Here is a 25,372-nt window from a genome sequence, read left to right on the forward strand (position 1 = left end):
ATTGGGAGAAATAAGCCCAGATATGTGCAGTGTGTAAATATGAAGGGGTTCATGCATTAAACGCCTTGTTTATGAGATGTTAAATACAATTTAGCATTGAATCACAACATGAATGCTGTGTCTTCATGAGTTTTGTCCTTCAAGCTCAAACTTCACTACAACCCTCTACACAAACATAACTGCTCAGGTAGCATTCACACTATGTAAAATTATTAGATATTCTGATACTGAGAGACAACCAACACAGGTGAAACTGAAAAGGGAAGAAGATCTCAATGTTAACTGGCAAGTTAATTTGTGGAATAACATTGGCTCAAGATTTGAAAATCTTCAAGAGCAGAAACACCATCCAACCCTTGTTGTTCAAGTATAACAGACTTCTTATAACTTCTCAAATTTTGTCTAAGATAACTCCTGACACCTACCACATGCCAGTCATGTCATGAATGTAACACAGACTACAAACACTTATTATTCATTTGCGATGATACTCACATGTGCTAGGTTGAGATTTGGGAACAGATAAATTCTGTTTCAGTCAAATGTTATTTTTTCCATATATCAATCTGTTCCTAGGCAGCTTATCATAAGACTGAAATTACTGCATATTGAATGTAGAAATAATTGATCTTATTTTACATTTGCTTTACAAGAAATTACCAAAAACTGGAAGAACTCAAAAGACATTTATGTCAAGCTTGACGGTATGAAAGATGTTATAACTATGGACTTGGTAGTGTTCATATTGCACCTATCTCACTTGCTAACAGAAGCTCTATTGTCTCCTTTTACCATTCATCTAAATTATACCGCTATTTCGAATACTTTACATCAACCTTTGATTGAAGCGGTACCTAAACCCCCTTGAAAAGTACAATTTATAAACAATTACCACATTTATCTATAATCTGTATATATTTTGTGTATAACATGATGATTCTAAATGGCTGTTGTTTTTCTAAAACATACAATGTTTTTTACTGAATTATTATTATAATGCTCCATATTTATTATTACATATGCTTCACTTATTTACTTCTCAAAATGTCTAACTTCTAATGAATACCCCACTATTCAGTCTTTTTTTAATTTCCTTTTAACTTTCTAATTGCCTTATTGATCATACAATAACGTTTGTATATATTTCTTTTGCTAATGTTTTGAATCACAGGTACTACTCTAGATATGATGCTCTAGTATAAAATATTATCCTTGTTAAAGCATAACTCTGTTGTCCATTACAGAATGTTTATTATCTTATATTTCATATAACTATGATCAATAAAGTGCCTCTAAAACTTAGAAAAATATAACCACTCAAGTTTAAATCACCTAATGAGTATGTAATTTCATGGAAATTAGATGTAGTACATTTGGCAATATCATGTTGGTTTACCTTATGCACATTGTTTCTGACTAATTTAATTTGGCACTATGATTCCATACAAAGCTAGGTTGTACTACTTGGCTTGACTTTAGTTGTTTGTGCTACCTTGCATGACTTTAGTTAGTATGGATTTACCTGGATTCCCAAAAGTGTTTACCCCATTCCCACCCCATTACAACTACTTTGCATAGAGTACTAATGGGTTCAAGTGTTGCAGTATTGCGCTTATGTCAACTTTTGACACAGAAATCTTTTTTATTGTAAAAGTTGATTGACAATGTCATTTGTGCCACTGTTTGTTGTACAGCACCCTTTTCTTGTCCCATGAGTGTCAAAGTTTAGTAAATCTGAAACTTAATTTGCATGGGGAGTTCTGCAGTCTGATTTAGGGGGTCGGGAGCACCGCCGACAGACCGGCGGTGCCCCGCAGGGCATTCTGACCGCGGCGGTTCGGCCGCGGTCAGATGCGGGAAACTGGCGGTCTCCCGCCGGTTTCCCGCTGCCCTGCAGAATCCTCCATGGCGGCGGAGCGCGCTCCGCCGCCATGGGGATTCTGACACCCCCTACCGCCATCCTGTTCCTGGCGGGACTCCCGCCAGGAACAGGATGGCGGTAGGGGGTGCCGCGGGGCCCCTGGGGGCCCCTGCAGTGCCCATGCCAATGGCATGGGCACTGCAGGGGCCCCCGTAAGAGGGCCCCACAAAGTATTTCAGTGTCTGCTATGCAGACACTGAAATACGCGACGGGTGCCACTGCACCCGTCGCACCTTCCCACTACGCCGGCTCAATTCTGAGCCGGCGTCCTCGTGGGAAGGCTGATTTGCCCTGGGCTGGCGGGCGGCCTTTTGGCGGCCGCCCGCCAGCCCAGGGCAAATCCCAAAATACCCTCAGCGGTCTTTCGACCGCGGAGCGGTATTTTGGTGGGGGAACTTCGGCGGGCGGCCTCCGCCGCCCGCCGAAGTTAGAATCAGCCCCTTATAGTGTCTAAAATGTATACCAAAGTTTAGAAAATATATTCACACACAAATGTCATACATATGAGGCACACCTATGAGTTGCTGGTAAATCTGTTACCTTTTTTGTCCATCCGTTGAAAGTTTTACCCTCAATTGCATCCGGGCGGTTCAATCTCTTAATCAGAGTACAGTTCTCTGATTTCTTGATGTCGGGTTCATTTCCAACATTTTGGAGAAAGTCAAATTTGCTGCAAAGGGCAAAGTGAAAAGGAAATTTACATTTTGCAAGCGTTGGTAGGTAAGGTCAGAATAGAAACACTGAAGAGTTATTGTACTTTAACCTAGCTCGAAAACACAAGAATGGCAATTTAGAACAAATGTAGATCTAAGAAAAATATTTATTTTCAATTAGCAATGCCATGTTTTAATTTTTTTAATAAACTTCTTACATTTAATTTCTCATGTTAGCCAGAAAGTACATGTATGTAAAACTGTGCACTAGCTTATGTGGGGTGGCAACCGCAATTGGGTGCATCAGTGCAAACAGGTACTGTGTATTATATTAGATAAAGAACTGGCTGTATCTTGTGCATGTGTGATCTTGCACCTTCATAAGGGTCTGAGAGGCATGGAAAGTTGACCAGCAGTTTGAAACTGTTGGCCCTATTTCATTGCAGAGTGATCAACTGTGCCTTGTCAAGAGGGTAGGGATACCTCATAGGTGGATGCCTCCGTCTGCAGCGGAGGGAAGCTGGGGGCTTCCTGAGACCTCTGTGCACTCCAAAGGGTGTGCTTTTTTTTGGTCACTCACTATGCGTCCCTTCAAATGTGACACACAATTAGTGCTCCTCCTTTGCCCCCATGTCTGTAGCATGGTAGGAGTGGCCCAGGTGATCCCTCCTTTCTATGGAGTAATGCTCCATGCAAATAAAATAACAACCTTTTAGGATGGTGCAAGCATAACATTTGCACCAGCATGATCCACACAACAGAGCAAGCACTTCACAAATGTCTGCAGAGCCTTCTATAATAAAGTGCCCTGGGGGCAAAAAGAGGGCACAGACATCCATTACACTCCAGTGACACTTTCCATAAAAGGGCCCTGGTGGTAAGATAATTTTCAAGTTCGCATGTCTACTTCGTGGTGGTTATGGAAGTGTGAACATTTCAATTGAGCAGAAAGGGTAAGAAACTAGGCAATAATACTATACCTAAACTGGGGAATTTTTAAACTATTTGAACCTCTTGACGTTGAGTCTCCCATTAGCTCCTGATGCCTGCCTGGATGCCAAGTCGAGCATGATGCTGCAGCCATATTGTATGAACAAACGGACAAAGACTGTAGCACTACACAGATTTAAGTATTGATTTAATTTTATTACCTTTTTAGATCTCAGCTCTAGACAGTGCACGACCTGTCTCTAAGAGACATGTTTTATATACTTTGTGGCCTTCAGTCCGCCCATAGGCTTTTCATTCGCAGGCTCCATCATTGCTCTTATATTCTTTCTCTCCATTTGTCCACAGCATGCATGCATCATGCCTCTCCCTGTGTTTAACCCTCCCCAAGAGCGTTTCCTTTAAAAATGATTCAATCCTGTCGATAATCTTTAAACCCACTGTTCAAAGCACACATATTTTGGATGCTACAATGCAGTGGGAAAATGTTGGGAGTTCTATCTTAAAGGCAGCACGTATGCTCAGAGTCCGTCTGTTCTCATGTTAAATTACACAGATAATTTCTGAGCACGGAAACATCTTTTTGGAAATAACCATACATCAGTGTAGGAAGCTGGCTCTGTATAACCTATACATCAAAATGAGATATAGTGTGCACAGAGTCCAGGGGTTCCCAGGGAGGCTTAACAGAGGCTAAAACAGATAATACTAATGCTCTCTTTTGTGGTAGTGTGGAAGAGCAGTTAGGTTTATATGAGGGTAGTGCAAAGCATTTGTTGTACACACACAGACAATATAAAAAGCACTCACTCAATGATTTAACTCCAGACCAATAGTTTTTATACAACAAAAATATATTTTCTTAATGTATTTCTAGAACCACAAGATTCAAGTTGCAGGTAAGTACATTGATAAATTTGTATTTCACATATTAATCAATATTACTTTGTTTAGAATCAGTAAATTATACAGTTTAAGAATAAATGGCAATAATCTTTTTGAAAAGTTGACAGTGCAATTTTCAGAAACAGTTCCTGGAGCGAAGAAAAGTTAGTATGATTTATAGTTAAGTACTTGACTTACAGTTCCAGTCTCCGGCGGTTAGGATGTCCACAGGTTGGGGTTCAAGTTAACGCTAAACACCCACCACCAGCAACACGGGGCCGGCCGGGTGAAAAGGTCAAAGTTGAGGCAAATTTAACATGGGCTGCTTTGAAGACTGGGGGCACTCAGTTTCTGATATGCTGGTAGGTAAGTGCCCGGGTCTTCAGAGGGCAGACCTGGTGGGTTTAGAGGAGCACCGGTGAGGCCACAAGTAGACAACAAACACACACCCTCAGCAGCACTGGGGCAGCTGGAAGCATGGTGCAAACACAGTGTTGGGGCTCCCAATGCTTTCCTACGAGGGGACGCCAGAGGTCACTTAGATGCTGCAGGCTGGGTTCAGGGGGGGGTGGTTCGGGAAAACCACAGGCTGGACAAGTAGGAGGGCTGTCTGATGAACGTTGCGGCACCAGTGGTTGGGCTCTCCATGGCCTGGGTGCTGCGGATGCAGTGTGTCTTTAGGTGTTGGATATCTTCGGCTGGAACTTTCGCGGTCAGGGGGGTCCTCTTGATTCGCACTGCAGGCATCGTCGTGGGGGGCATGAGAGGCACTTTCTTGGAATCGCCTCAGGACCCTCTCTAGCCGGTTAGGCCACCTGGACACGGGCTGTGGGTGTCGGGTGCAGAGCGGTCAGTACTCACAGATCCAGACAGGCTCTGGAGTCCTTTGCTGTAGTTTCTTTTTGGATAGGGCCACTGTCCTCAGGAGTTCTTGGTCCTTTGCAGTGCAGGGCAGTCCTCTGGAGCTTGACAGAGGTCACTGGTCCCGGAGGATGCATCGCTGTTCTTGTTCAGGTTCATTGAAGCAGGAGACAGGCTGGTAGGTTTCAAGTTAGCAGTCCTTCTTCTTTCTTTTCAGGTTGCCAGGAATTTGACGAATAGGGTTCCTGGATTTAAGGGCGTTACAGGGGTCAGAGAGCACTAGCCAATGGCTACTGTCCCTGGGGGTGGCTACACCCTTCTTGTGTCCACTCCCTTTGGGGAGGGGAACATACTCCTAAACCTATTGGTCCCTGACCTCCAAACCAAGATGGAGGATTCTGCAGGGAGGGCATCACTTCAGCTCTGGACAACTTAGAGGTGGTCCCAGCTGAAGTGGCCACTCCTCCTTGTTTTCCACAGAACTTGCTGCCAAAAGTGGGGCTTTGTCCAGGGGACAGGCATCTCCATTAGCTGGAGTGCCCTGGGGCACTGTAACAGGAGGGCTGAGCCTTTGAGGCTCACCGCCAGGTGTTACAGTTGCTGCAGGGGGAGGTGTAATGCACCTCCTCCCAGAGAAGGCTTTGTTTCTGGCCTCAGAAAGCACAAAGGTTCTCAACCCATGGGGTCAGAAACTTGTCTGCTATTGGCAGACTGGCACAGACCGGTCAGTCCTACACTAGTGGATTGGGTAAAATACAGGTGGCATCTCTGTGTGCTTTTTAGAATAAATCCAACACTGGCATCAGTGTGGGTTTATTGTGCTGGGAAGCCATTATTGAGCTGTGGAGTTCATAATGACAAACACCCAGACTATGGCCCTCATTATGTAATTGGCGGTTAAAACCACCTACCGTCATGGTAACGGCCACCAAAAGACCATCACCGCGGCTACCATCCGTCCGCCATACTATGATCAATGCCGGACTTCCGCCACAAGAAGGGTGGAAAATCAGGCAGTGATCTTAGTGGCGGATGGTGGTAAGGTGGTGCTGCTACCACCAGCACCGCCACGCCAGTAGACCGCCGCCAGCCGTATCATGACCTGTGATACGGCCTGGCGGTGTTCTGCTAGCGGGTGCTACAGGTGGTAGCAGCTCCCCTTACAGTTCCCTGCCGGAAAACAACCTGGAAGAAGGTAAGTTGGGCTTCCGACAGGGGAGGGGGTTGGGAGGGTGTTGTGTGTGTGGGGGGGTTGTGTGCATGAATGTGTTAGTGTTTGCGTGAATGTGTTTGTATGTTTAGTGTTGTTTGCGTGGGTGTATGCATGTGTGTGAGTGCATGTAAGAATAGTAATGTGAGTGTGTGTCTGCATGTCAGTGTGAATGTGTGTACGAATGTGTATGAGCATGACTGAATGTATGCGTGTATGCCAGTGTGAGTGAGTGGGTGTGTGCGTGTATGGTGGGGGTGAGGGGATTGGAAGGGGGGAGTGTGGATGGAGGGGGTGTGGGCGCATCTGGGGAGTGTTGGGGGGCTGTGAGCTGCCTACCAGTGACAGGGAAGGAATTCCCTGTCACCAGTAGGGCCTACCCCCATGGTGGTAGGCTGGCTCAAAATGCCGTCGGCGGTACTATAGCAGCCGCCGGGCTGGAGATTGACATCGCCGACCCGGCGGATGCTACCGCCATGGCGGTCTGAGTGGAGAAGTGACGGGGTTGGCTGCAGCCAACCTGCCACTCTCATAATGTGGCGGTATGTACCGCCAGCCTGTTGGCAGTACTGCCGCCACATTACCACTCACTGCCAGGGTCATAATGACCCCCTATATACTTATATTTTGCCATACTGCACTTACAGTGTCTAAGAATGGACTTAGCCACTGTATGGGCACATTGCTCATGCAGCTATGCCCTCATCTGTGGTAAAGTGCACCCTGTCTTAAGGCTGTAAGACCTGCTAGAGGGGTGACTTACCTATGCCGTAGGCAGTGTTTTGTGGGCATGGCACCCTGAGAGGGATGCCATGTCGAGGTTGCCTTTTTCTCCCCACCCACACACACAATCTGCAATGGCAGTGTGCATGTGTTTGGTGAGGGGTCCCTTAGAGTGGCACAACACATGCTACAGCCCTTAGGGACTCTCCCTGGTCAGAGGGCCCTTGGTACCACTGGTACCTTTTACAAGGGACTTGACTGTGTACCAGAGGTGTGCCAATTGTGGAAACAATGGTACATTTTTAGGAAAATAACACTAGTGCTGGGGCCTGGTTAGCAGGATCCCAGCACACTCTAGGTCAAGTCAGCATCAATATAACTGCAACAAGGGCCAGTTTCCTACAATCAGCTTAAAGAATGAAAGCTGAGTATATCTTCTGGAGGCCTGCTCGCTGTTACGTGTTCTATTCAGTGTCAGCTCTTGCTGGTGTCTGCATCCCAAGGGCAGTTTATGTTTGAAGTGGGGAGGCAGTGTGCTCTGATATGGTGTCAGGATGAAGTGAAGGCGTTCAGCCTTTAAATAAACTAAAATGATCAGGGCACAGTTTCTCACCCCAAAAAGAATTCTAGCAGGGCTCTGTAGCACCCCTCGATCGGACGTCCCCGTGTGAGAACTTGTTTCCGAGGTTGTTTTTTTTTTTACGTTCTTTAATATATTTTGCCACATACAACGCCCAGTCATCTGTTTTTCTATTTCAGCTACTGCCCCTAACCTCTCAAAACACATACTTTAGATAGAGTGCATGTTGCATTGTTTTCAACACTTACGCTGCTGCGTGGTTAAGCGAGTACTGCTTATCAAGCATGTTTCTGAGATCAAAGACTGACCAATAGTGGCTCTTATAAAACAGCCCCGTGTATCGACTTTGTGATATTTCAGGAACAATCAGAAATTAGATTTGCCATCAATAAAGTATTTGTATTGCACACAATATCAGCTGTTTATGTACTTTGCAGTGATTTGGTCACATTTTCCCAGAGTGACTTCCACGCAGACCTGTATATTTTTTCAGTCTGAAGTAGACTGCAAGATGAGAACTGTATTTCTTGTGGGGATACTTAACTACTTGAACTTCAGCCCAACGCGAAATGTTACAGTTCAGCATCTGTTTTTGCCACCTCCCCACCTACGCTGGTACGGCTCTCTCTGCCCTGTGTGCTTAGTGCATACCTTTTGTAGTGTCTTTTTTGGCTGTGTCTTTTCCTGGGCAGACCCGCTTCATTAGATCCCGAACTTCTGCATTTGGACCCAGCCTTTTGTCTGTCTCTGCAGCGACCAGGCTCTCGGATTGCTCTAGTGCCTCTGGGCTGCTTAGGTTTGTGTGACGAAACACTATGGGGCTGATGCGAAACATCTTTTTATTTTCCTCTTGCAAGAGCTTGCAATCCTTTAATGAAACTGGTGTACTCTATTGGGCAGTGACATTGTGAATACCAAAAATCATATGCCCTAAATAGAATGCCCTCCCCAATCCTCGTGTCACTCTGAAGCACTTTGAGCGTCTCTGTACCCAAACGCGGAATGTCACAGTTCCCGTATTTGCCCCCCTCCCTGACCCACATCGCCATTGCTCTTGTCTCACTGCAGGCAGCAAAGCAGCCCTAACAACAAACCTGGATTCAGAGAGATCAATTTACAGCCAGATGATTCCTGTTAAGCACATTCCTGCTGTACCATGAGTTGACTCTCCCCCTGCTATATTCTCTGCAACACCCTCTCTTCCAAACATCTGTTAAAAAATGGTAAAGCTAGTCAACCATATACTTCAGATATTTATTAAAGTCCACTGACAAAGTCAATAGCTCTCCAATTTACCACGATATACAATTCATGATTAAATATTTTGAAGAAATCGTTCATTTATGTCTGTATTTTAGAACCCTTATATTTTAATTTGGTGTCATAGCGCTTTTATATGCTGTAAACAGAAAATAAGAGAACTGTTACAAATAAATTAAAAAAAATGTATGTGTATCATAACATTTTGTGTTGTAACAGAAGAAACAGGCATTGTCAAGGCTCTAGGTTTGGGCTCTAAAAAGCCAAGCAATTGGCTTTCCCAGTGTTTTTTGGCATTTGGGTGACAATTCATGCGCCATGATACATGGGCACACATGGCCAGCATTCTTACAATGGGTATTATTGAAAACTCATCCAAGATGGGCTTTGGTGTGTAGGCATGGTTCATGACGTAAGCAGCTATTTTTTGTATATACTGCTCTAACACAGTGAACTGATGTGTTAGAACAGTAAGAATGGTAAATTAAAAGTTAAAAAGAAAAGAACAAAATGCACGCCATAGCACAAGAAAAAAATGAAACAAGAAGCAAGCGGTCCCATGGGGACCAGTAGGGGAATTGGGCAAATAAAAACATATTGCACTGGAGCTTTGTACTAATTCACAACTGCACTCATTGAAAAATTAAAAAGGAATGAAGTGGAAAATGTCATTAAGATTCAACAAACAGCGACAAAGTTATTAGGAAACCAAAAAATCAATTTAATAGGGAAACCTGGTCCTAATTACAGGGAGTGCAGAATTATTAGGCAAATGAGTATTTTGACCACATCATCCTCTTTATGCATGTTGTCTTACTCCAAGCTGTATAGGCTCGAAAGCCTACTACCAATTAAGCATATTAGGTGATGTGCATCTCTGTAATGAGAAGGGGTGTGGTCTAATGACATCAACACCCTATATCAGGTGTGCATAATTATTAGGCAACTTCCTTTCCTTTGGCAAAATGGGTCAAAAGAAGGACTTGACAGGCTCAGAAAAGTCAAAAATAGTGAGATATCATGCAGAGGGATGCAGCACTCTTAAAATTGCAAAGCTTCTGAAGCGTGATCATCGAACAATCAAGCGTTTCATTCAAAATAGTCAACAGGGTCGCAAGAAGCGTGTGGAAAAACCAAGGCGCAAAATAACTGCCCATGAACTGAGAAAAGTCAAGCGTGCAGCTGCCACGATGCCACTTGCCACCAGTTTGGCCATATTTCAGAGCTGCAACATCACTGGAGTGCCCAAAAGCACAAGGTGTGCAATACTCAGAGACATGGCCAAGGTAAGAAAGGCTGAAAGACGACCACCACTGAACAAGACACACAAGCTGAAACGTCAAGACTGGGCCAAGAAATATCTCAAGACTGATTTTTCTAAGGTTTTATGGACTGATGAAATGAGAGTGAGTCTTGATGGGCCAGATGGATGGGCCCGTGGCTGGATTGGTAAAGGGCAGAGAGCTCCAGTCCGACTCAGACGCCAGCAAGGTGGAGGTGGAGTACTGGTTTGGGCTGGTATCATCAAAGATGAGCTTGTGGGGCCTTTTCGGGTTGAGGATGGAGTCAAGCTCAACTCCCAGTCCTACTGCCAGTTCCTGGAAGACACCTTCTTCAAGCAGTGGTACAGGAAGAAGTCTGCATCCTTCAAGAAAAACATGATTTTCATGCAGGACAATGCTCCATCACACGCGTCCAAGTACTCCACAGCGTGGCTGGCAAGAAAGTGTATAAAAGAAGGAAATCTAATGACATGGCCTCCTTGTTCACCTGATCTGAACCCCATTGAGAACCTGTGGTCCATCATCAAATGTGAGATTTACAAGGAGGGAAAACAGTACACCTCTCTGAACAGTGTCTGGGAGGCTGTGGTTGCTGCTGCACGCAATGTTGATGGTGAACAGATCAAAACACTGACAGAATCCATGGATGGCAGGCTTTTGAGTGTCCTTGCAAAGAAAGGTGGCTATATTGGTCACTGATTTGTTTTTGATTTGTTTTTGAATGTCAGAAATGTATATTTGTGAATGTTGAGATGTTATATTGGTTTCACTGGTAATAATTAATAATTGAAATGGGTATATATTTGTTTTTTGTTAAGTTGCCTAATAATTATGCACAGTAATAGTCACCTGCACACACAGATATCCCCCTAACATAGCTAAAACTAAAAACAAACTAAAAACTACTTCCAAAAATATTCAGCTTTGATATTAATGAGTTTTTTGGGTTCATTGAGAACATGGTTGTTGTTCAATAATAAAATTAATCCTCAAAAATACAACTTGCCTAATAATTCTGCACTCCCTGTATACCTACACAGCAGTGTATATATGTGTGTAATAGCGTTATAGTTAGGTGAAAATTTCTGTGACAAAATCATGTTTTAAAATCAAATAAATAATGAAATTCAACAGTTATAGTTATCTCAAGTAATTTTTACACATGTCCTAAAGTAACTATAACTCGCACGCCGCCATGTACAATATTGTCAGCAATGATGTTGTTTCAGATGTCGTAGAACATGTTATGAGTGATGTAATATGTTAAGTTATTAGCAGGGCATGGCGAGGGTGCAAGTTATAGTTACTTTAGGGTCCCCAAGCCTTCTAGGAGCACAACCAAGCTGAAAAAATATGTTTAAAAAGCTGTTGCAGGGCATTATGGGGCGCTCCTTGCAACAAGCTGTGAATAATAAAGTGAGTGGCTCCTGACGCTCATTTATCATTCCTTTTTTTTTGTTGGGGGGGGGGTCCCATTACTCACCTGGGCCCTTCTTTTTTTATCATTATTAGGGAGGTGAGGTGTGCAGCTCCCTTCCCATAGCATTTAAAGGCCCTGGGGACCCTATCACACAGGGCATACTAATTTATTAAGGGGAGGGAGTGTGCAGCTCCCCTTCCCATGCCTCTAAAGGCCCAGGGGACCCCATAACCTGAGTGCCTTTTTTTTGTTTGTTTGTTTTTTTAATAAAGGGGGGGACATGCATCCACCTCTGTGAACCAATAGTGCCCCGGTGACCCCATCCCCTAGGGAAACCACAAAAAACTATGTTAGAAACTTCAAGGGGAGCCGCGGGGCCTCTGTGGCCCCACAGACTCCCTGCATGCATCCATCCTGGGAGCATCAGGAGCCGGCATAGCTCCCATCAGGCAGGAGTAAGTACTTTTCACTGCTCCTGCCAGGCAGGAACATTCTGAGTTTCCCACCTCACAAGAGTGTGGGTAGGAAAATGACTGCTTGCTCCCACCTGGCGGGAGCATTTTTATAGCTCTCACTGGACTGAAGCAGACAAGCTTTCCATGCTTCCGCTCTTGCAGGTAGGGAAACTGTATCCCAGGAGAGAGCTCCCTGTGACATCACAGTGGATCTGGCCCTGGGGAATGGGAGTCCTCTGGCCATAAGTGCCTCAGGGAGGGGGACCACCCCCCATCTCCTTTTGTATGTTTATGCCGGGGAATGAAGCTCAGGAGCATGATCGGTTCAAGGAGGGGGGCTGTGCACACCCTTCCCTTCAATCCGTATGCAGGCTCCAGGTGATGGTGTCCCAGGGCCTTGATCAGCTCAGGAGAGGGGTCCCATGCACGCCCTCCTCAATAATTTCTTTCAGTCGACCCCCAGGCCATGGCCAACACTGGTGGCCATTTTATTTTTTTAAATAAACACCTCCCATTTTGTTTTTTTAGCTTCGATCCCACAGGGGTACTAGAGGATCACAGGAAAATCCCCAATTTAAAAAAAAAAAAACCTTGGCCCTCAAGGGCTGGGGGAGGCATACTGTCCCTGCCATGCCCCCATAAATGTATGTATATTTTAACTTATTTACAGCACAGGGGATTAAATCCCCAGAGTCCTATAATGCCTTTGCAACATGTTCTTTAATCTTGTGGCAAGCTAATCAGAGCACTTGCTTCCTTGGTCCCTCAGTCCCATAGCTGTGAGATGGCCCAAGGAAAACAAAATTCTCCTAGCCCAATAAGACCACTCTTTTATAAAAAGTTTGATCTTGCAGGACTATCATGACAGTCCCTCGAACCAAACAGTCCATATTTACAAATATGTTTGCACCTTAATTTCTCAAAAACTACTTGACAGATTAACACCAAATCACAAAAAAGCACCTACCTTCCTGCCAAATTTGGTGTAAATCCCTTCAACGTTTTTAGCAATACCATATTCCAAAAAAGTCCATGGAAAAGGCATTAGGATTATGCATTTTGAGACCCTCTTTATTCCTCAAGCCCTTGCTTAATGGATCACCCAAAAACTTTCCATGAAGAAACTAGGCAAAAAAGAGCACTTTTTTAAGAGTTTTATGACGATTCGTCATACGCCACCAAAGTTATTAGCAAACCAAAAAAGCCATTTCCTATGGAAACACAGATCTCACTACAACTACCCAGTGGCGTCTGATATATATATATATATATATATATACATGTATATATATATATATATATAATCTCAAAACAAAACCCTCTCAGGCTTAGAATGCTCCATAAATTATGCAAAAAATAAATAGAGAACTCTGGGTAGTTCCCAAGTTTAGAAGGAGAGCAGCTCCTGTACAGAGAACCCTACAACACCAGCGACACTCTAAATTTGGTCACCTCAAATGTCTGGTTTTCTAGCAAAGTTTTTAAGCATAGGATTAGCACTTTGCCATCCATGCCGAGCTAGAAAGAGACAAAGGGCCTGATTTAGATATAGGCAGATGGATTACTCCATCACAACGAGGACGGATATCCTGTTTGCCACTTATACAGCAAAGTCTTTAAGCATAGGATTAGCATAGTGCCATCCGTGCCAAGCTGTAACATTATGTAAGCATATTTAAAAGAGGTTGGTTCTTGCTGCATAGTCTCCAAGCGGCCTTCAGCACTACGAACCACTCCATCTTGGAAAGAATCTTATTTGAAGCTGGCTTGGGTGACAAATCATCAAATAGATTAGATTGTCCTCCTGGGACCATCAGCTTTTCAGTCCCTGCATGTAACGCCTAGCAGCACTTCAACTGCATCTAGGGGTTTGCTTCTTCATCTGTGCAAATGACACACAAGCTGTATTGGACAAGCCCAATACAAATAAAAAGAGAAATCTGGAGCAAATTAGAGATTCTCTGATCCACTGCCTTAAAAGGATATGCTGGTGGATGTGCTCAAACTACCTGAAGTTAAATCTTTTTAAAGATGAGGCGTTGTTCATGCCTAATTCATCAATTCATGGATGACTGTTTGCTGGCTGAACCCATGCAACCTCCACCATCTCATGCCACGGTTGTATGTAATTTGGGCATTCACTTGGATACCAACTCATTACTCGAAACTCATGTGACCTAAGTGTCTAGTATACGTTGTGACAAACATAAATTTAAAGAAACTCAAACCCAACCTCGACAATAACTGCCAATTACCAGTTGTAAATGCCTTTAATCAATACAGGCTGAACTATGCTGATGCCACTTATTAAGCGGCCAAAAGCTGCCACTCACCTTATAAATGGCATTTTAACATGGAATAGAATAACAACCACCTTCCTAACCACCAAATATTCAGTTCACCAACCACATAACGTCTTTATTCCCGCAACCAGCTCTTACAGAGATCACCAGATGTCAGGACAATAACTTGCGGAGCCAGATCCTTCTCTATTGCGGCAGTCAAACTGTGAAGATCCTTCCCGGCTACCACTCACCCAGAACACAGGCTAATCAAATGCAGAAAATCCTTTAACCCTTTCTGTGACGCGGACGTAATGGTTATGTCCTGTGGCACAGTGCACCTGTGCCGAGGATGTAACCATTACGTACTTGGCCTGGAGCTCGGCGGGAGTGCTAGCGCTTCCTCCTTGGGCTTCCCTCCCACCCCCCCCAAGGCAGGGATGGAAGGGTAAGCCCTTCCCCTTCCACCCCCGACCCCCACTGACCCCCCCAGTGAAGTCTGATGACGTCAGCAGGCATTTGCGCACTGATCTCATCAGAGGCCACTTCCCCTGAGCTTCCAGCGCGATCGGAAGATAAATGCAAAGCATTTCTCTTCCGTTCATGTGATGGGGGCCTGAGAGGCTTCAAAGGGAAGGAAAGGAATTTCCTTTCCTTCCCTTTGAAGTCTTTCAGAGCATTTCAAAAGCCGGATCATAAAGCGATCCGGCTTTTGAAATGCCCACTAGACACCAGGGATTCATTTTTCTATGGAAACTGGCATGAGGGGAGCGACCCCTTGGGCAAGTGTCGCTCCCCAGGGGGTCAATATTTTTCAAGGCCTTTTCATCGACCTATCATTAGGCCAATCTGCCCCCGGGGGGCTGAATCCACTAGGCGCCAGGGATAATATATATATATATATATATATATATATATATATATATATATATATTTTTTTTTTATATATATATATATATATATATATATATATATATATATATATATATATAATTTTTTTGGGAGTTGGGGAGCGACCCCTTAGTCAAGGGTCGCTCCCTAGGGGGCAAATTATATTTAGGCCATTTCTGGCCCCCTTAGGGGCAGATTGGCCTATTTTTATGAGTCCAGTCTGCCCCCAAGGGGGGCAGAAACCACTAGACACCAGGGAGGTTTTTTCTTTACGACAAATTCACAGAAGGGGAGTGACCCCCTAGCAAGGGTCGCTCCACGGTGGGTTAGGGGGGCAAATGTATTTGAGGTCAATTCTGCCCCCCCTGGGGGCAGGTCGGCCTATTGTTATTAGGCTGATCTGCCCCCGGGGGGGGGCAGAAGCCTCTAGGCGCCATGGATAAAAAAAAATTTTTTTGTTTGTTTTGATTTTTAGAGGTGGAGAGCGACCCCTTAGCCAAGGGTCGCTCCCCTGGTGGGCACACTGTATTTGGACCATTTCTGGCCCCCTTGGGGGCAGATCGACCGATTTCTGTTAGGCCAATCTGCCCACAAGGGGGGCAGAAACCACTAGACACCGGGGATCTTTTTTTTTTTGCACCACTTTCATGCAAGCGGAGCGACCCCTTAGGCAAGAGTCGCTCCCCGGTGAGGGGGGGGTATTTATTTTAAGTGATTTCTGCCCCCAGGGGTAGGCAGAAACCTCTAGGCGCCAGGGAAGGTTTTTTTTTCTTGTTTTTTAGAGGTGGAGAGCGACCCCTTAGGCAAGGGTCGCTCCCCTGGGAGGCACATTGTAGTTAGACCATTTCTGTCCCCCTTGGGGGCAGATCGACGATTTTTGTTTGGCCAATCTGCCCACAAGGCACAAGGGGGGCAGAAACCACTAGGCACCGGGGATCTCTTTTTTTTGCGCCAATGTCTGCAAGGATGTGACCCCCTAGGCAAGGGTCGCTCCCCATGGGGGTGGGGGGGGGCAAATTTGTTTTAGGCCATTTCTGCCCCTGGGGGGAGGCAGAAACCTCTAGGCACCAGGGAAGGTTTTTATTAGGGTTTTTTTTTTTTTGAGGTGGAGAGCGACCCCTTAGGCAAGGGTCGCTCCCCTTCGGGGCACATAGTATTTAGACCATTTATGCCCCCCTTGGGGGCAGATCGGCCAATTTTTGTTAGGCAAATCTGCCCACAAGGGGGGCAGAAACCACTAGGTACCGGGGATCTTTTTTTTTTTGGCACCAATTTCACCCAAGGGGAGCAACCCCTTAGGCAAGGGTCGCTCCCCAGGGGAGGAGGGGGCTGTTCTGCTTTCCCTCTTATCTCATAACCAAGCTTACAGAACCTCTCTGGAATGCACTTCTGAGTTTAAAGAAGACATTTATTGTTATTAATTCTCCCCCACCACGAAGTTCCTGAGAGACTAAATTAGTAGATTGGAAGCACACGTTCAAAAGTAGTCGCAGCAATGAAAGCAAAATATATCAAAGTACTTCTCAGTTGCAATGTACACAGCAAATATATGTGATTCTATTATAGCATAACTTCAAAGCAAAGCATAAAAGTCAAAATTCCTCACCGTCTGGGCAAGGCGGTAGGGCCTATATTCAGCTTCATCTTTCTGGGGTCTGCAAGTTGATGAGTCCGGTCAACTGCGAGAAAGAGATTTTCTACCCAAACGGGAGTCAGGCAACTGACGTCTAGTTCCTGTCCAAAGTCACAGCAGATTCATTATACCCTCCTGTAGCCCAGAGGAATCCTTAAAAGCAAACTCAGTGTGAGAGCCGAAGAAACTTGGAGAGTGGCCAAATCTCCTGAGCTCCCTCGCTCTCAGATTGGATTGTGAGGTAAACACAAAATCTACGTGCTCTTATCAGCTAAGGTCTGGTGTGAAGAAAACAGATTGGTCCATCTTGTGGAAAAACACAGCTCATCTGCAATGTCTTAACCCCACGTTAAAGCCAATAGGCAGCTAACCTAAATAGCAAATGTAATGTCTAATGTCATGTCAAAGCCAGTAGGCAGCTAAAGTGAATACACAATGTAATTGCTAACACCATGTCAAAGCCATTAGGCAGCTAAACTGAATACAGAATGTAATGTCTAATGCCATGTCAAAGCCAATAGGCAGCTAAACTGAATACAAAATGTAATGGCTAACACCATGTCAAAGCCAATTGGCAGCTAAACTGAACAAAACATATAGGCCCTCATTCTGACCTTGGCGGAGAGGCGGCGGTCGGACCGCGAACAGACCGGCGGTCCAAAAAATGGCATTCTGACCGCGGCGGTCACCGCCGCGATCGACCGCCACTTCGCCACTCCGACCGCCACGGCGGTCATGACCGACGGGCTGGAGTTTGCGCACTCCGGCCCGGCGGTCGCCCCAAGACCGCCACCCGTATCATGACCCTGCTTACCACCGCGGTTTCTGGCGGTCGGGAACCGCCATGCGAACCATGGCGGTAGGCACTATCGGGACCCGGGAATTCCTTCCCTGGCACTGATAGGGGTCCCCCCCCCACCCCCCACTGCCCCCCGAGTCCTCCCCCCACCCCCTCCACCCCCCTGCCACCCCCCAGAGGTGGTACGAACCCCCTCCCCACCCCCACCCCGAAATGCACATACACGCACCCCGACATGCACGCACCCCAACATGCACATCTGCACACCCCCATGCACGCACACATCACACAACACCCCCCCACCCCCTCCCCTCACGGACGATCAACTTACCTTGTGCGTTGGCCCTCCGGGAGGCGACGGGAGCCATAGGGACGTGACCGCCGACAGCACACCGCCAACAGAAGACCGCCACACAGAAATGTGGGTCGTAATTCTGGGGGCGGTGTTCTGCTGGCGTGGCGGTGGAGGTTGACCAGTCTCCACTTTCCCGCCGACCGCCAGTCTGGCTGCCGGCGGTTTCCCGGCGGAACGCTCCCAGCGGTCGGAATGCGCACAGCGGCATACCGCCGCGGTCGGCGGTCTTCACCGCGGCGGTAACTCGGCGGTCTTGCGAAAAGACCGCCGAGGTCAGAATGAGGGCCATAATGTGCTACTGGTGAACATCGAGCAACTAATATGCGCAGTGGTGAAATACAAAGTCATTGGTCAAACACAATTAATAGCATCACAGGGGCAAATTTATTTTAGGCCATTTCTGCCCCCCCGGGGACAGATTGGCCTATTGTTATTCGCCCGATCTGCCCCCGCGGGGGCAGAAACCTCTAGGTGCCAGGGATACATTTTTTAGGTTTTTTTTTGTTTGTTTTGTTTTTAGCGGTGGGGAGCGACCCCTTAGGCAAGGGTCGCTCCCCTGGGGGGCAAATTGTATTTAGCCCTTTTCTGCCCCCCTTGGGGGCAGATCGGCCGATTTTTGTTAGGCCAACCTGCCCCCAAGGGGGGCAAAAACCACTTAGGCACCAGGGATTGGTGTGTGTGTATTAGTGTGTTTTCTTTAGAGGGGCAGCCCCTTGTGTAAGGGTAGCTCCCCATGGGGGCACATTACTGTTGGCCATATCTGCCCGGCCTATTTTTAGAAGGCCCATCTGCCTCCAAAGGGGGCAGAAAGCCCACCAGAGGCCAGGGAAGGTTTTTTTTCAAAAACAAGAGGGTGGCAGTATGGCCATACCCCCACCCCAAATAAATGGGGCCAAAGTTGTTCAGCCCAACAGTGGGCAGATGGGGCAATTATACCTGATCTACACCCCGGGGGGGCAGAAAGTCTACAAGACGCCTGTAAATAAAAAAAAAATATATATATATATTGGGGTGGTGGCTACCAACCAGTATGGGCCTCGTTATGCCCCCACCCCAACTGAAGGGGGTAACAGTCTTTCAGCTCTCCCCGCACTCTAAAACATCTTATCCGGCAGCAAGCAAGAAGAAATTTGATTATTTTGGGTTTTAGTTTTAGATTTGGGCCATGAGAGCTTGGCTAACTCTCAAAATTGTCCCACTTGGAATGGTGAGGGCACTTTATGGACTTTGGGATGCTGCCATGTAGAAAAACCCACAAGACCTAGACAAATCTGAGAACTAAACATCTAGGTGATTCCAGGGTGGTGTGTTTCAAATGCACCCCACACCATTTTTGTACCCACAATCCCCTGCAAACCTCCAACTTTGCTGGAAATCACACGTTTTTGTGATGGAATCTTCCGGAATCTGCAGGAATCTACAAAATTCCAACCACCCAGCATTGTCTCATCTATACCCATAAAAATTCTGCTGCAATTGTCAGCCTAAAAAAGATTTTTTGCAAACTGCTCTTTTGGACCCCCTTTGGTTCCCCCTCAATATCGACATGTTTTTGGCTCTTCCATTTCACAAGCACTTGGCCCATCTACACAAATGAGGTATCATTTTTACCGGGAGACTGAGGGGAACATTAGGTGGTATGAACTGTGTCCCAGTGCGGTGATCCCACACAGAAATGTGGGAAAAATTTGATTTGTTTAGCTAAATTTGAGGTTTGCTGAGGATTCTGCGTAAGAAAACATTGGGGGATCCACGCAAGTCACACCTCACTGGACTCCCTTGGGTGTCTAGTTTTCAGAAATGTCTAGGTTTGGTAGGTTTCCCTAGAAGGCTGCTGAACCCAGGACCAAAAACGCAGGTGCCCCGACGCAAAAACAGTTAGTTTTGTATTTGATAATTTTGAGGTGTCCAAATAGTGTTTTGGGGCATTTCTTTTCGCGGCCAGTAGGCCCACCCACAAAAGTGAGGTACCATTTTTATCGGGAGACTTGGGGGAACGCTGGGTAGAAGGAAATTTGTGGCTTCTCTCTGATTCCAGAACTTTCTGTCACCAAAATGAGAGGAAAAAGTGTTTTTTTGGCCAACTTTTGAGGTTTGCAAAGGATTCTGGGTAACAGAACCTGGTCAGAGCCCCACAGGTCACCCCATCTTGGATTCCCCTAGGTGTCTAGTTTTAAAAACTGTGCAGGTTTGCTAGGTGCCACCTGAGCTAGAGGCCAAAATCCACAGCTAGGCGCTTTGCAAAAAACAGCTCTGTTTTCTTTGTGAAAATGTGATGTGTCCATGTTGTGTTTTGGGGCAGCTCCTGTCGTGGGCGCTAGGCCTACCCACGCAAGTGAGGTACCATTTTTATTGGCAGAACACAGAATAGCAAAACAAGTGTTATCGCCCCTTGTCTTTCGCTAAATTTTTTCCTTCCAAATGTAAGACAGTGTGTAAAAAAGATGTCTATTTGAGAAACGCCCTGTAATTCACATGCTAGTATGGGCACACCGGAATTCAGAAATGTGCAAATAACCACTGCTTCTCAACACCTTATCTTGTGACCAATTTGGAAATACAGATGTTTTCTTGATACCTATTTTTCATTTTTTATATTTCAGCAAATGAATTGCTGTATACCTGGTATAGAATGAAAACCCATTGCAAGATGCAGCTCATTTATTGGCTCTGGGTACCTAGGGTCCTTGATGAACCTACAAGCCCTATATATACCCGCAACCGGAAGAGTCCAGCTGACGTAATGGTATATTGCTTTCAAAAATCTGACATCGCAGGAAAAAGTTACAGAGTAAAATGTAGAGAAAAATGGCTGTTTTTTTACCTCAATTTCAATATTCTTTTATTTTAGCTGTTATTTTCTGTAGGAAACACTTGTAAGATCCACACAAATGACCCCTTGCTGAATTCAGAATTGTGTCTACTTTTCAGAAATATTTCGCTATCTGGGATCCAACAACGGTTTCTGACCCATTTCGGTCACTAACTGGAAGAAGGCTAAAAGCACACAAAAATTGTAAAAATGGGGTATGTCCCAGTAAAATGTCAAAATTGTGTTGAAAAATGGGGTTTTCTTATTCAAGTCTGCCTGTTCCTGAAAGCTGGGAAGATGGTGATTTTACCACCGCAATCCCTTTGTTGATACCATTTTCAGGGAAAAAACCACGAGCCTTCTTCTGCAGTCCTTTCTACCCATTTTTTTTTTTTTTTATGAAATTTTTGCTGTATTTTGGCTACTTTCTTGGGCTCCTTCAGGGGAACCCACGAAGTCTGGATACCTCTAGAATCCCTCGGATGTTGGAAAAAAAGTACACAAATTTGGCTTGGCTAGCTTATGTGAACAAACGGTTATGAAGGCCGAAACGTGAACTGCCCCAAATAGCCAAAAAAAAGGCTCGGCACAGGTGGGGAAAAGGCCTGACAGTGAAGGGGTTAAAACTTGGCTTTTTAACAAGTAATTTTTTCTCTTCGTTTTAAGCCTTTTTTTTATGAGAGCCAAAAAGCTCAGATTATCAAAGGATTTTACCCTTTCGGTTCCTATGGGAAAATGTGTTTGTAGATATGGCACTTAAATACAGAACAGGATAGTAGGAGGTAATCCTGGAGCAGAGATACCGTGGTCCTTTATGATGGAGGCAGTTTTACACCACTCACAGGATCTTACATTAAATTCACTCGAAGACTGGAGGCCAGTGTAAAATCCGCAGGCTTGCAGCAAATAATGTTTTCCGTGGATACCAAAGACTGCACAGTGGCATTCTGGGCTTGCTGTTGTCTACCCAGACGATTTTTGGGTAGACTGACACTTCAATAACCCAAACCAGCGTTTACCATGATTACCCAAAACACAGCACAGATCTTGATGGAAAGTAAAGGAAACAGAGGTCTGAGCCTCTTAATTTGTAGGAAACAGCTTCTATCTAACCATAGCATTCAATAAAGGGTTTCAATTAACCTTCTGCATCCAGAAAGGCTGAAGAAGAACGAGAGGCCTTACACGGAGATCTGGTGAAAAGGAAGAGGGGTAACTGATATTAGTAGGTGAGGTTTTTTTTCAGGCACGATTCAAGTTCCAAATCAGGGTTCCCTGAAAAGGAGTTCCAGGCCTTTGTCCCAGCACTGCAAAAGACTTATGTGAGGAATGTCTTGTAGAATACAATGTGATTCTGTAGATTTCTCGGATTCTTAGCACCACCAGATCTCCTGAAGGTGGACAAAAGGTAATAAGGACAGTGAAGATGTAGAAGTTTATAGAAAATACAGCCTTATTTCAAATTAATTCTGTCCCCAAGTGGTAACCAGTGTACATCTTGAAGTACTGCAATGCTGCGATTGAATTTTTGTTGTTCCAGAAAGAAGTCTAGATGAGAAATGAACCACTCCTTTGAGAGGGATGTGATAACTTGTAGAAATACACGTTAGCACAGAGCTGCATACTCCATTTTGGAGCACACTAAACACTGAACAACAGGTTTGAAGTCAGACTTGGAAAAAAGGTTTCAGCTTTTGGATTGCATATAGGGTGTCAGCCTTTAGATGCAGTCTGTTCGGCCTGGTATGCCATGCAGAGATTTGAATCAAGATCAATTCCTAGAGATTTTACTTTGAAGGCTCCTGCATAACAAAAGGCTCTACAAGAAAAAATAGACGGCCATTCCAGGTATGTTTTTGAATCTTCTTGACATTTGATTATCATGTGCTCACACTGCCCTGGGTTTATATGGGTGAGAGGGCTGCATGAGTAAATCTGGGCCTGTGTCGGGCATCTTCCGCCTCGCTCTACTTTACACATCAATCAGTGTATTACAGCAGCACTCTAAGACCAGGATAGGCTGATGAAGGCGGCAGCAGCCTTTTTCCAAAGTCTCAATAAGAACTTAAAGACCGCTCCCTCTGGTTGCTAATCGTCCGAATATTACTACAGATTTAAGTTGGGTTTTGTTACACAGTGTTGCGGATGGAAGTCAGCCTGATGCTTCCAATTAAAAAGCCATCAAAAACGTAACGTAAAGAGAACCCTCACTAAGGAAGAAAAAGAGAGGTTGTACAAATAGGGATTTTGTATTGCAGCAAATGAGAGCACTTTATTCGCTCCTGTCCTCATTTATCAAAACAAAGATCAGGCTCAGCTCTTGCGAACAAGGTAGGATCGGCCATGACAATCTTTCAAGCCTTACACCTCCCAATGCCCATTTTTATATTTACGTGCTCTAGCTACCTGGAAGAACCACTGAATGCCTTAGCCTTACTTAGCTCTAGAGCCTGAGAAGGTCTCATGGATACAGTTTTCTAGAAAAAAACACACAACAGCATACTACCCTACATAAATCTACTCCAGAGGCTGAAACACCTTTTACCTGAAGAGATGTACGTTGACGTACAAAGCACTTGGTTACAAAAGGTCATGTGGCAAAGTGTACTTTTGATATCATTGAAGTCCCGGCATTTGCCATAGTTTTAGGAACCTAGCATTTACAGAGGCATTACTCAGAGATCAGATGGTAGGTACCATCTCTCACATTTCACTTGCAATATTGTTTGAAGTCCTGCTTCCTGCTGGTAAGACACAAGTTACGTGTTTATGATTATATACAGTTAAGTCATTAAATCAATAACATGCAAAAATGACAACACACTCAAGTATACAAATAGTAGGCAGATGTATTTTGTAAGAATGGAGCAGACAAGTTACCCCACATAGAATCTCTGACTGAGTTATCAAATTGATACCAGGACCAGACCTTCTCCACAGTCAAATTTACCCTTCACCGGACAAGGATGATCAGTTGTTAAAGCAATATCTGAAGGAAAATCTGAATAAAACATTTATTATGTCCTCTGCAGGAGCTCCAATCTTCTTTATTCCTGAACCTTGCAGGCATTATCATCCTTGTGTATTCCTGAACCTCGTAGGCAGCATCATCCTTGTGTATTCCTGAACCCTGTAGGCGGGATCATCCTTGTGTTGACTTTTGAATTCAATCAAAGTCAGAAACTGCTACCAATTGCCCTTTTTTCCACCTAATCAGATCAGATGAAAACAGCAGCAGTATTTTCCAAATGACCACAGAAGAGCCTACAACTTAGTTTGAATCAGGGAGGGCGAAGAGTGGGAGACTGAATACACAATGCAGCCACTCTCAATATTGGTGATGACGTTTGGCCTATGGGGTACTCCAGAAGCATTGCAGTAATATGTAAATGAGATTTTCAGGTATCTATTAGACACGTATGTAATCATGTACCTCTATGACATCCTGTTTTTTTTTTTCTAAAAACCTGCAAAACATGGCAGAAACATTAAAGAAATATTGAATAGATAACGCCATTTGCCCTGTGCGATGGCTGAAACACATATTTTCAAAGTTTTCAGCATTACATTTTTGGGCTTCAGTATTCTGCAGTTGTTATCAATGTATGAGAAAAACAGTTAAGGTACTGCGCAAGCAGTCCCCAACCTACCAATGTTACTGAAATATGTTTAATCAGCTTCTCCAACTTTTATCCTCATTTTACACAGGATTTCGCATCCACTATCCAGGTCGTCCGTGCAAGCAGGGGATTCTATTTCACTGGACTGGTGATCAAGAGAAGGTTTTCCAATTATTGAAAGTAACCTTCCCAATAGCCCCACTTTTCATGCATTCAGGTGATCAGGTACCTTTTACTGTGGAGACAGATGCTTACTCTATAGCTGTAACGGCAATATTGTCGCAAAGGCATCTAAGTACTGCGGAGTTACACCTTGTGGCATATTATTCAAGGACACTATCCAGGACCGAAAAAATTACACCATCAATGGCCACGAGCTGTTGGCAATCAAAGAGACTCCTCACATTGTCACCACTCCTTAGGCCCTCATTACAATGCAAGAGCTGGATGCGCAAAAGCTCTGGCAAACGTCCTTCGAGGAACAGGCGACTCCTCCTAGAAGCCACAGTTACACCCAGCACGGAATAATAGAAATTAACTGTAACAGCTGTTTACTGAAGAGGGTCAACATTTGTAGGAAAAAGTCACAAAAGTAAACAAAATCTCCTTAGGCACTCTTTGTAATTCTTGACGAAAGACGTAAATGGCGGTGGTGATAACAGCAAGGCACTAAACGTATCCTGACATCGGGAAGGAAAAAAGAACCCATGAGAACAAGGGGTTCAAGGAAAGATGCTCCACAAGTAATGATCCAACTGCTTGTAAAAAAGAGGATAACAAA

At 44.9% G+C, this 25,372-nt stretch overlaps 1 protein-coding gene across 3 annotated transcripts in view; it reads right to left on the reverse strand.

Annotated features, from left to right (window-relative positions):
* RNASEL (ribonuclease L) overlaps positions 1 to 25,372 on the reverse strand; it is a 164,408-nt gene that overhangs the window by 32,788 nt on the left and 106,248 nt on the right. For 2 of the 3 annotated variants that reach the window (XM_069232069.1, XM_069232070.1), the window contains exon 5: positions 2,462 to 2,591. In XM_069232069.1, the coding sequence (XP_069088170.1) occupies positions 2,462 to 2,591 (130 nt within the window). Of the gene's footprint in view, positions 1 to 2,461; positions 2,592 to 8,887; positions 8,992 to 25,372 lie in introns of those variants that run through there. The other variant, XM_069232071.1, reaches the window with a different exon arrangement.

The sequence above is a fragment of the Pleurodeles waltl genome, chromosome 4_2, assembly GCF_031143425.1.
Source record: "Pleurodeles waltl isolate 20211129_DDA chromosome 4_2, aPleWal1.hap1.20221129, whole genome shotgun sequence".
NCBI classification, from domain to species: domain Eukaryota; kingdom Metazoa; phylum Chordata; class Amphibia; order Caudata; family Salamandridae; genus Pleurodeles; species Pleurodeles waltl.